General features: G+C 45.5%; 1 protein-coding gene across 1 annotated transcript; it reads right to left on the bottom strand.

Annotated features, from left to right (window-relative positions):
• Positions 1-4604: 4604 nt before the first annotated feature.
• Odf1 (outer dense fiber of sperm tails 1) lies at positions 4605-11725 on the bottom strand. The gene is made up of 2 exons (XM_021184019.1): positions 11326-11725; positions 4605-5100 (listed from the first exon to the last, which is right to left on the bottom strand). Exons 1-2 carry the CDS (start codon positions 11601-11603, stop codon positions 4641-4643), a joined length of 738 nt encoding a protein of 245 aa, XP_021039678.1. The 5' UTR covers positions 11604-11725; the 3' UTR covers positions 4605-4640.
• Between the last annotated feature and the right edge of the window lie 833 nt (positions 11726-12558).

Here is a 12558-nt window from a genome sequence, read left to right as displayed (position 1 = left end):
AAAAAAAAAAAAAAAAAAAAAAAAAAAAAAAACCAATGAAGTTGAACTAAATGTGTTTTGTGCTATGTGATGGCTAGGCATGGCTTCCATAGTGTTCCTTTTGGTCCATGGGAAGTGGCACTATTAGGAGGGGTAGCCTTGTTGGAGTAGGTGTGACCTTGTTGGAGGAAGTGCTTCACTGTGGGTTGGATTTTGAAGCTCTGCCCAGTCCAGAAGAGACAGTTTCTCCTGGCTGCAGTCAGATCAAGATGCAGAGCTCTCAGCTTCTGCTCCAGCACCATGTCTGCCATGCGCCCTGCCATGATGATAATGGACTAGACCTCTGAAACTGAAAGCCAGCTCCAATGAAATGTTTGCCTTTATAAGAGTTGCTTGGGTCATGGTGTCTCTTCACAACAGTAAAACCCTAGCTAAGACAGAGACCTTTGTTTATTAAAACATAAAATAGCATGTTTCCCTGATTCATACATCCACTCACTGCACACACACAGAACTAGAACCTCTCTCATCTTTCACTTTCATCTGTGACCATTCCTGTAGTGAATTTGACAGAATCTTGAGTCATCTGGAAGCTGGGCCTCTTGGCCATGCCTTTGGAGAGTTGTGCTCATTGAGATGGGAAAATATGTCCACTGTGGGCACCACCATTCCCTGGCTGGGATCCTGGGCTGTGTAAGTGGAGAAGGGGAACCTACCCGGAAGCATGCATTCATCTTTCTCTACTTCCTGATTGTGAGTGTGATATGACCAGAGGTTTTAAGCTCCTATTGCCTGGAGTTTTCATCTATGATGAACTGTATCCTTGAAGTTTGAGTTGAAATAAACCTTTTCCCCTTAAGGTACCTCTATCTGAGTACTTTATCACAGAAACAACAAAACAAGAAACTAACATACTGTCCATGCTTCTTTCTTCCTCTGTCCATAAGAGTCTTCTTTGTTCTCATCTCCCCTCCAGGTAGAGGAGGAGTCGAGTATTTAAGATTGCACTCTGATCTTCAAAACTTCATTCAAGGTCATGGGAGAGCTGTCCAAGCACAGGGATTCGTACAACCTCCAAATACGACTTTGGAAGTGGCAAGTGTTTTTCTTCTTTTCTCCATTATTCATTTCCTCTCTGGTCTCCACTAATGAATGGAAAAGACCCCACTGTGTGCCTTTCCCTGAAGCCCCAGATGAGGCTCATACTTTTCTCCTCCTCCTCCTCTGACTTCACCTCATACATTCTTCTCTGATATCAGAGGTACAGAGATAATGAATTTCTGACTATACACTGTCAAGCAATTTAAAATTATACTGTGAGCATCAGTCTTGCCTTCCTCCACAGAAATTTCTGGAAAGTTCTCTATTGACAGTAGCTCCTGACAATGTACCTATGCATACGGCAAGTACTCCGTCAATAAACACTTGTCATTTTAACAATTTGTTTCATTACACTCATTTAGTATGTGTGCACTCCATGGTACATGTGTCTCTCGGGGATTGAACTCAGGCTGTCAGACTTGGTGGTAAATTTCTCTATCCACTGAACCATCATGCCCGACTCAGCCTTGTTTATCAGGTTATTTCCCCTTGCATGTGGTAGGCAAACAAAAACATCCAGTTCTCCTAAGGCCAAGCATGCAAGCTCCTACCTGACCACAGCAATGTGGAGGACCAGTCTGGATGGCCACTCTGGCCTTTTCTACTCACCGGAAGTTTAATTTCGTTGCCATCTCCCTCATTCCCCTCTGTGCATTCTTCCTTATCAGCCCTCCTTGAGTTGAATTTAACAGACCTATGAAAGAGTCTCCATTCACTGTGGAGCAGTACCTCGTGTTTCAATATGAATGTCCAGCTGTTGGGTTGGTGGATGCATGGGTGGACTACTACACGAGTAGAGGGATGAAAACATGACTGGTACCTAGGGGCTCTGGAAATGGTGCCCTTGGGAGGCCCAAGGTCCCTAATTGTTCAAGATTCCATGGGGTAGGTTTGATAGGGTTCATCTCTTTTCAAAGTCATTTTCAAAGTTTATAACTTAGAAACTAGAATGTAGTGAAACATGTAGTTTTCACTACATGTATCAGCATGTAGTGAAAACTTGGCCAGACAAAGAGGTGAGAAATGTAAGGTTTTGGGGGATCCACTTGAGCTCAAAAAATGAAGACATGGAGGCATCTGTGTAATTTGTCTGCTGGAGCAGTTCCTCAGCTACACCAGCTAATCTTAATCTTAACCCGACTTTTCCACCATTGTGTCCCTGCCTCCCTCCCGGCTCCACCCCCCCACCCCCGACCCCGTTTGGTTCCTGTCCGTACTTCTGCAGCAGCTAGTCTCTGTCCTTCCTTCCAGCCCCAGCTCCAGCCACACTCTGAACTCCTGCAGTTGGCCTTGGGGACTACAGGACCCTCCCCCTGACAGCTTACGTTTCTCTCTGAGCAGTGAGGAAGACACAAACATTTGCATGTCCTGCCAGCCTGGTGCCACCAACCCAGCAATTAACAACTCAGAACACAGGGACTTACCTTACAACTTGTGTCAGGATGGGTTATCCGTACAGGTGAAGAAACAGTTTGGTGTAAGACCCAAATAGCTAGATGCTAGGTAATTCATTTTGGAAATGGCTCAATGCTTTTACTTGGCATCTATATTAGAGGATCAATACTTCCCTCAGTTAAAAGCCAAGTGTGTCTGCCATCACTGATAGCACTATCAGTGTTCTCAAACCTTGAACTTGAGTCTTAGAAAGATGGGATCAGAGAGCTTTATGAATACCCAGAACGTCTAGCTGTAAGCTATATGTTTGAATTACCTAGGAAAGCTTTTAAAATCTTGCTGCCCGGGATGCCTTATAAGTTGATTATTATAATCTCTAGAGACACGACTCGATGAGAAAGATTATACAGACTGAATCCTGGGCTTTGAACATGTGAACATGAGAGGCAAGCACCCTACTTCTACCCTGGAGTACATATAGCTGCAGTGTGTGTGTGTGTGTGTATTGTGGTGCTGCATATGGTATGGTGTGGTGTGTATTGTGCACACATATGGGTGTAGTGATGGGTGTCTATATATACAGAAGCCAGAGGAAGATGATGGGCATCTTATCACTTGAAAGGCGAGTGTCTGGGCTCACTTGCAAGGGCTTTTCTTGATCTGTTATATGAAATGGGAGCCCTCCCTACATGGTGCAATCCAGATGGTGGTGCAGCCCAGATGAAAGGTCCAACAAAGATGCTCTGCTTTCACATGCTCGCTTTTGCTCTGGGCAGCAAAGTCATTCGGTGGCTGCTGTCATTGCTGTGCTCCATCACACGTCAGAATCCGGCCCTGGGGACCTTCCAACCCGGACTGAAGACAAGTGGAGCCCTCCTGGCCTTTGGCATCAGACTGGGACTACTAACACACCAAATCGTGTGGACTGAGAAACTACCAGGTGTTCTGTCCTTTCTGTTGGACAACCCAGACTGTATTGTGTGAGCCACAGAATCTTTAATTGTTTCGACTAGGCTAGCTGGCCAGCAAGGCCCAGGACCCACCATCTCCATCCTCAACGCTGGGGCTACAAGTGTGAGCAGTCATGCCCGACTTTTACTGGTACAGGGAATTTGAACTTGAGTCCTCACACTTGCACAGACATCATCATTCCTACCCTCTGAACCGTCCTCTCAGCCTAGCATCCATATGTATAGAGTTCAATTCCCAAATGCTGCCCATACTGAGAAAACCTAATCCACACATAGCTAAGACCAAAGAAAGGGCTTAACTATGCAAACAAGAGTTCTGTCCTCAAAGAGTCTGAGACCAGCTGCAGCCGGTCAGTTCCCAGCATCCCTTCATTTTGCCTGTATACCTCCTTGCTTTTTTCCCTGGCAATCAAGAGCCATTCTGGAGGACAGGCATGGTGGCATATGCCTTGCCTTTAATCTCAGCACTCTGGAGGCAGAAGACGTAGATTTCTGTGAGTTTGAGGCCAGCCTTATGTACATAGTGAGACCCAACCTCAAAAACAAACAGGAAAATCCAAATTCAAGTGAACTACACTATCAATTTGTGGAAGCTGCAGTTTCCTACACTATATCTGCACTGACCTTCTGTGCAGAAAACCTGTTTCAAGAGTTGGAAAAGGGGAGATAATTGAAAAAAAAAAAAAAAACCCAAGAAGCTGCAAAGTACCCTGGGCCAGAGATGGAGAGTCAAAATCACAGGAATGCTGTCCTGTTCTTTCTGGCTGTCCCGTCCTTGGGGCTGTGAACACGGTCACTGCCCCATTCTTTTAAGGATTTTTTGATCCCCCAGTAAAATCCAGTCTTCTTGGATCGGCATTGCCACTACAGTATTATCTTCCACCTAAACTCCTCTGACAGAGTGGTTTCTAGGCTGGGCCATTTCACAGAGTCACTTAGTGTCCTGGAATGCTTCTGGGGGCTTGGAGATGGTTGGGTATGGAGGACATCTAATATCCCACCCCTATCCCTTAATTCTTAAATTAGCTAACTCTGTAGGGAGTCAAACCAAAGGACACAATGTCATCAGATGCAGTTCTGTATTATGTTTCCTACACACTGGAACTACACGGGCTCTGGGAAGGGGACGAGAAATGCTGAAGAGCTGCCTGGCTGGAGTACTGACTTCTGCTAAGACAAGTTCTTACATACACCTTACAAGATCATCTTCCTACAGGAGAATCGGCTTCCACAGGGATAGCAGGGGTTGCAAGGGTCGCAGGGGCCGCAGGGACCACAGGGGCCACAGGGGCCGCAAGGGCCGCAGGGGCCACAGGGGCTGCAGGGGCTACATGGGTTGCAGGGATTACAGGGAGACGTGCAAGGGTAACATGGAGACTCGATCTTGACGCAGCTGCCGAGCCCGTAGGAGTACGTCACGTCCTTCTCATCCACACATGGCGGCAGACTGAACTCTTTGCAGATGTTCATGTAACTGTACTTTTTGGATCCGAGGCAGTCGTACCTGTTTTCCCTCTCGGCCGACACGCAGACCTTCCCATCTTTCACGCGCACTTTGACTTGATCAGGTTCAAAGCCGCACACATTCACCGATCCCAATATGTTACTGCTGCAGCAAGAGGAGGCCAGAATTCTATTTGTCGTCCTTCTGAGTCTGTAGTTGAAAAGGGAGGAAGGGAGAAAAGAGATTAGACCTTAGCAAGACTAAAAGAGCCCCGCCCCCACTCCACCCCGTGCCAGTCACGGTGCCTCAAACTGATCAAAGTCTGCTGGCCTTTCAAGTCTTTCTCAGGTTTAAGTCCAGCATCTCCTGTTTAGTTATGGAAACTTGGCATGTTCCTTAACCTGTGACTCAGTTTCCTTACCTGTCATAATGGTGATACGACATCACAGCACTGGTGGATGGTTAGAGGAGACGATGTTTTACTCAATACTATGTTGGTTCATTATAAATCTAGCTTAATTACTACCATTAGCATTACTTTTACTATCATCATATGGAGCCAGTTTTGTTTTCGTTTGTTTTCTGATGTTGACGTTTGAACCTAGAGCCTCAGGAACTCAGGGAAGTACATGACTAGGTTACAGTCCCTTCTCGAGGCTTCTCTTCTTTTTTAACTCAGACACAACCAACAAGCTAGCATTTGAACTCTGCATCTTAAAGACAGGTACCAAAGCCAGGAATAATTTCAAGTAGCCTGAAATGGGTGCTGGGAACTGAACTCCAGGAGGACAGCAAGTGTTCTTACTGCCGAGTTATCTTATTAGCCCCCAGATCATCTCTTTATGCTGAATTTTATTGAAACATGTTCTTAAGTTACCTAAGTACATTGCTGAAGATATGAGGTTTTTTTATTCTGTCTGTGTGTGTGTGTGTGATTTCCTCATACATGTAGGTAGACCTATAACATGTTTATCATGCTATATATGGTACTTTTAATTTGTATGTCTCATTTGATAAGACTTTATGGGACTAGCTTTAAAATGTGAATTACTACCCTTGTATTAAAAATTACAAACTATGAGTTGGCCAATTAAACAATGGCCAGTAGAACTCAGTCCTAGAAGACACTGAGGCAAACAGAGACAACCTGAGCAATGGATCAGATGATGCAGTAAGAGATCTTGAGCCTTGTTCTACCCTGGCCCTGGGGAAACAGAGTAGTGGGGTAGTCCTCCTTTCTCTGTTTGTGCTGGGGTACCTTAGGTCATACCAAAAAGAAAGAAAGAGAACTGGAGTCTTTAAAAACACTGGCTCTGTTGGAAGTAGACTTAGCCCTGTCTCAAAGAGTGTGGGCAGAGAAGAACTCACAAAGGCGTGGAGAACTAGACACCAGCTCACTCTAGATGGATCATGACTTGAAGAAGCAGGCAAAGGCATGTGTGAAAGACCTCCCCAAACTCCCTTATGGTGTGTGTGTTGGGGGAGGGGTTGTGAGTACAGACACACAACACGGGAGAGTCAAAATCTTGTTCGCATGAGAAACATTAAATCCTGACATTAAAGATAGCAAGGATGGACGGAAACTAGCAAAAGGCACAGAAGCTCAAGCAGGATCCCTGCTGCTGATTCTTCCGGGAAAAGCCTAGACTGTTCTCCACAGGAGCTAGAGACTAGCCTGGGAACCTGATTTATCAATCAAAGCCATCCTTCAAATCCACTTTCTCTTAGACACCTGAGTCTCAGGTACAGTCAAATGTATTCTATTGCTAGCCCCTCCTCATCTTCCTCTGTTCCTGTCATCTTGGCTCCTTGGGTCCTGCATTAGCTCATTTAAGGGTCTTCACACTGCTCAGGGGTCCCACTCTGTCCAGGGGGCCCACACCATGAATCTTCAGAAGATTCATGCCTAAAGCTCTCATCCAGGTCAGATTTCTTATCCCTTCTACATTAATAGCTATGAGCAAGAATATGTAGTTGTAGAAGAACTTGTTGGGACCATATTTGACTCGTCAAACAACTCTGAACTTGGAACTTTTGCCTTTTGCCTGATGGGTTACCCACAACCCCAAATGGGTTTCTCCATGGCTACAAGGTTCTGAGCCAAGAAAAATGGCTTCCTGTGTCTCAGTCCCTTGGAGTTGAGGGAAGCTGGCCAGCTATGGTAGAGACTGTGCCTGTGCCCAGTTTCCTATTCCTCTCCTGGACAGAGCTGTGCTCACTCCCATGTCCAAGCACCCTGCCTGCCCTGTAACGAGTTATAGATCCAGCTGTTTTCACAAAGATAAAGTTCAAGCTGTGAGGAAGAAAGTAACACAGACAAGACTCTGAACTGCAGACAGGTGGCCCACCCTCTAGACTTCATGGGGATATTCTTTTTCTCTTCAATTTCAATTTCAAAGAGCTGGCTAAACTTCACTGCTCACCAACACATATTTATCTTCATTTACTGCCTTCTACCCTGCTCAGTGTATGTTTGCCTAGCTATACATGTATGAGTGAATGGAGGGCACATCAGGCAACCTTAGCTCTTGAGACAGGGTCACTCTCTGAACCTGGACCTCATCAATTAGACTACACCAGCTGCCAGCAAACCCGAGATCCCCCATCTCCACCTTCCCAGTGCTGATAGATGCCACAGCACCCAACTTCTTTATGTGGGTACCGGGGATCTAAACTCAGATCTTCATGCTTGTGGGGTAAGCGCTTGAACAACCAAGCCAACTCCTCAGCCCCCTTCCTGCCTTCTTTTCTTGCTCTCTCTTTTCCTCAGACTTTTAGAGTAGGCAAATGTCACTTGGCAACAGGGACCAGGTTGTGGGGTGTGTGAGACACAGGCATCTGGTTCCCATTTCTAGATTCACTAGGTTGGTGTAAAGCTGAGACTTTGCCTTTCTAGTAAGTGCCAGGTGATGCTACTCCACTGGTTCAGGGGCCACACTGAGAACTACACGGATGTGCACATGTCCTTTAGACTTGGGCAAATGTTGCTTTGCTCTATCATCTCCTAGTCAACAGGAACATTGCTCTTTAATGCTTCACTGTCATAAATGACTAAGACAGGTTACTGGGATATTCGATGGGAATTGCTAGATGTCTAGTTTTTACTCTATGAGCCGCAAGTCATCTTTATAAGGCTATGTAGGCTCTACCTTAAACAGGCGTACCCTAAGTTTGAGACCTTTAGTGAACAAGTGTAAATCCATTAAACAAAAAGATTAAACCAATTAACAAACACACACCTGAGACCAGAGGTGTAATTTGGTGACAGAGTACTTATTCAGCATAGCAAGGATCTGAGTTTTATTTCTAGCACTAACAATAAAATAAAAATGCGTTTGAGCATTTTCATTGAGCCTCTTGCCTAGGCAGATGGATCTGTTTGAGTTCCAGGGCAGCTAAGGCTACCCTGTCTCTAAAATAAAAACAAAAAAACAAAACAAAAATTCAATTGAAATACTTGGGTACATCAACTGTGTTCAGTGATGGTGGACCCTAAGACCCATGGGTTTGAATGGGTATAAAAGACATCAAAGAGGCAGCTTACTTCTACCATTCAGTGGATCCAGAAGAAGCTAGAAGTTCTCATCTGTGGGAAAAAACAGCTTTTTTGGTAGCCATAAAAACCTCTGCCCTACATCAGCCTGGCTGATTGAGTAGATTCACTGAAAATCTCAGACTCATAGCATGAAAGCAAATGAGAAGAGACTACTTGAGGTTTTAAGATGGCGTCTTGTGTGTGTGTGTGTGTGTGTGTGTGTGTGTGTGTGTGTGTGTGTGTGTGAGAGAGAGAGAGAGAGAGAGAGAGAGAGAGAGAGAGAGAGAGATTTCCCAGGGAATTTCTTATTAAGAGTCAAGCTAACCACAGACTCTTGGGTGAGAGGATGGAAGCCAGTCTTGAGATTGGTTGCTGGGTACCAGTAAAAGGTACAGAGAGAGGCTGAGCTCAGTGCAGCTCAAGGGTATAACTGCAAACTAAGATGCAGCTGGTTGCAAGGAGTCGAGCAGACGTCAATGTCGCCATGGGCATCCATTACGTAGACAGGACTGAGGAAGGACAGAGTTTTGTTAGTTTTCTAGCTTTAGTACAAGAGTCAGGGAAGCCTGTGACGTGTGGGTGTATGAGCGTAACTTGGACTGGCTGTGTGGCTTCATGAGAGAAAACTGATTCTACCCTCTCCATCCCTTTGAATCCAAAAGTAAGGGAAAAGTCAGGCGGCTGCTGGAGCTTGCAGTTGCAAAGGTAAGAAGAAAAGGAGAAAACTGAAGCAGCTAAGGAAACAGAAGAGCTAAGTCTGGCACCACTAAGGAAGACTCAGGCTTAACTTTTTGAAGCAGCTACTTAAGCAAAATGCTAGTGGGTCGGACTTTTTAATCCGAGTCTAAAAAAGCCCAGTGTGCACACATATCAATCAGTCAAACCACAGACACTCGTGGAGGGAATTTAAAATTTGTTACTAAAGTCTGGGCAACACTTGAAAAGACCAGTGCCCAGACATTCTTTAAAGGAATGAAAGGTCATGAAGATAGGAATTTGAAACTCAGAAAGCCTTGAGTACAGTTTCATTCTAAAGATGGTGTTTAAAAAAAAAAAAAAAAAAAAACGGAATGGAGATTATTTCTAGATCTATTCAGTCAAGTGTCAGATGCTAGATTAAAGATAAGAAAAAAAAGAAAGCATTTAATTGAAAGAAAAAATTAGTCATGAGTCCTTTGGGATTAGAGCTCAGATCTAGGCTTAGCGTTTTCCACTCCTATTCAGGAAAACTAAAGCTGTAGTTTTACACATGACACTGAGCCCTTTCAGACAGTGACAGTGTCAGGCTGTTGGCAATAGAGTGCAGACACTTGGTAAGATGGTATGAATTGGAAGAAAAGTGCTGGGGAAGAGATAAAGAGCAGGGGGGTCTGAGATTCGCAGATGCAGAAATTAAGGACACTGTCCACCTCACACACTAAGGCCGGGACTCAGGAGACCTAGACACTACCAGGAAGGGTACCACAGACCAGAGGAAGCAGTGCTCTTTCTGAACTTATATGGGAATAAGGCATGAAGTCGAGTCTACTGTGGCCTTGTGGCAGGAGGCAGGAGGATACAGACAGAGAGAAAAACATCTTCCCTGCGAAGTGGAGAAGTGGGAGGCACCAGGTGACCATGTTAGAATTTAGAGCCACGGAGAGAGGACACAGACCTGCTCCCAAAGACACTTAATATTTGAACCAAGTATTAATTGTTATTTCACAGTGTAAGTTAGATAAACTTGACATCCTAAGGGAGTAAAAATAAACATTGGTTCAAAATATAGATGAATTCGTCGGTGACTTCTTCATTCCAGACTGTCAGGCAGGTCTGACCCTGACCCTTAGTGACATCGTCAGTAATTGTCCCATTATCCTTCTCAGTGAAACATCACTGTTGTCAAGGGACTTTGCCCATCAACCCACTCACCCAATAATTCTTCCATTCATCCATCTATCTGCCTGGCCATCCTCCCATCCATCGAATTTGTGTCTGGCTTATCTGCTGCTGATCTTTTCATTGAACATATCATACATAAAAGAACTTTCCAACTTTTCAATCCCCCTTTTGAGACAGTCTCACAGAGCACAAGCTGGCCTCAGACTCATTCTGTATCAGAACCTGTGAGCCTCCTGCCTCCACCTCAGAGTCAGCTACTACACTCAGTTCTCTAATCCACTGGATGGGTGTACAGTCATTTATATAACCAGGGGACAATGCCCACTTCCACCATTTCTCCCCTGTATACAGACTGTGGGTATATATTAAAGTTAGGAAAGGATAGGAAAAGAAACTAAAGAAATACCCCCCCCCCATTATATTATCCAATTCCATTGAGATCCCAATCTACTATGCTGACTGCAACCTGTGATGTTGCAAATCCCTTCTAAGGTTGGAGGGGAGGCCAGCACAGCAGCCCTAGCTCTAAATCAACTCTGCCTGAGACTGGGTGGGAGAACGATTCCCACACACTGGGGAAACGCCTTCAGTGTTCAGCCTCTGCTGTGGAGGCTTCTGGCCCACAGTAAGGATTTGACTGATTTTGACTTTCTTCTCCTGCAGTCATTTCTGCAAGCCCAAATACACCCAGATCACCTCAGTCATTCCCAGAAGATTGGTTGAGTTTGCTGTTTCCAACAGCTTTTTAATGACACCCCTATTTTACCTTCATTAAGGCTACCCTATTTACCACACTGCCCCTCTCGCCTCTCTATTCCCACTGTTGGCCCACCTACTAGTCTCTTCTTAAGCCTCTCCTGGTCACCTGAGTCACTATCTGGATCCCTTTTCACATCCATTCATCTGTCACTTTCCCCATGTCCCTGCCTCTTCCCACCATGTGGCAGCTACACTGACTCTCAGGTCACACCCTTTCCCTCAGCCAACACTCTTTCTTATCAACGGCGCAGATTGCTTTCCTCTCTAAACTGCGGAGCGATGGGCGAAGGCAGTACAGCTTGTAGTCACACAGGCAGCACGGGTAGTAGAGGTCACACAGGCCACAGGAGCGGGATCGCTTGGAGTAGCAGAGGCAGTAGGGATAGGGATGCAGGTCGCAGCAGCAGTACGGGTGCATGTATAAGTCACACAGGCAGCGGGAGCTGATTTCGTCGATACATCTCAATTGTCTTAATTCTCTGTCCACCTTCTTTATGTCCCTCCTAACACTGTCCAAAAGACAACTCAGTGCGGCCATTATGGTCACACCTTATTGTTCTGTGAGTACCTTTGGGAAATGGCACTCAGAGGAAAAAATTGTTCTAAGCTCTTCTCAGAGGCCTCCTTTAAAATTAAATGAGCCACACATGATTCACTTACTTTAAAGCTTGTGTTCTGTGACCTCACCCACCCTCTAAGTATGTCATAGTCTCTTGGTTACCATGCCAACCACAAACAGTTATGGTCCCCTGAGACCCTCCTCAGGGTTTCTCCCAGGAAGGTATTCCTACCAAGAGCTCGCTCACCCTGGGTGCTGGTGCACCTTGAGGACTTCCCTTGAGTGTCCTTGACTTGTAGGAGTTAAGACAGTCATGGCTGTCACTGTGGAAAGGGCAGGAGCCACTTGGCTCTAGTCTCTGTGTCCCCATTATAGGCCTGAGCCTTGTTGTAAGATTCTTTTTGGCTGTTGGCCCTTCTCTCCTACCAAGTCAGTCTCAAGTCTGCCTTTGTCATTGGCTTTCTCAGTCCCACATCTCTGAGTCCCACCCATTATTATTTATTATTATTATTATTATTATTATTATTTCCTGGTGCCAGGGATCAAACCCAGGGTCTCATACATCACAGACAACTGCCCGTCCTCTACCAGCTAGGGTTCTAGCTAGCCAGGAACATCAGTTCTCCACTAGCTGGAGCCCAGAAGCTCTCGGCTTCTACTGCTCAGGGTTTCTGTCTACAGTCATCACCCCACAACAAGGACCTGAGGTCTTGTTTCTAAGCCTCCAAGTGTCCCCAAGCATTGGTCCCTGACCCTCTTCCACTATCCGGAACCCTTTGCTTCAGCCATGCCCCATTCTCTAACATGGATCAACCTCCAAGACCGCAAACTCACCTCAGATTTGACTTGTCCTTCTTAATCTACTTCTATCTCTCAAGCCTCTAGTCCCTTCTTCCTAGACTAAATCCTAGGGAGGGCACATGAGGACAAATGG

This window comes from Mus caroli, chromosome 15 (assembly GCF_900094665.2).
Source record: "Mus caroli chromosome 15, CAROLI_EIJ_v1.1, whole genome shotgun sequence".
NCBI lineage: Eukaryota > Metazoa > Chordata > Mammalia > Rodentia > Muridae > Mus > Mus caroli.
The sequence above is the reverse complement of the archived record's forward strand: the minus strand, read 5'-3'. Positions and strand labels throughout refer to the sequence as shown.

Bases quoted from the DNA above. Each gene is read 5' to 3' on its own strand.
- Odf1 (XM_021184019.1), bottom strand. From the start codon at position 11,603: ATGGCCGCACTGAGTTGTCTTTTGGACAGTGTTAGGAGGGACATAAAG. The intron at 5,101-11,325 runs GAAAGCAATCTG...TTTCAACTACAG, and splicing joins TCGCTCCGCAGTTTAGAGAG to ACTCAGAAGGACGACAAATA.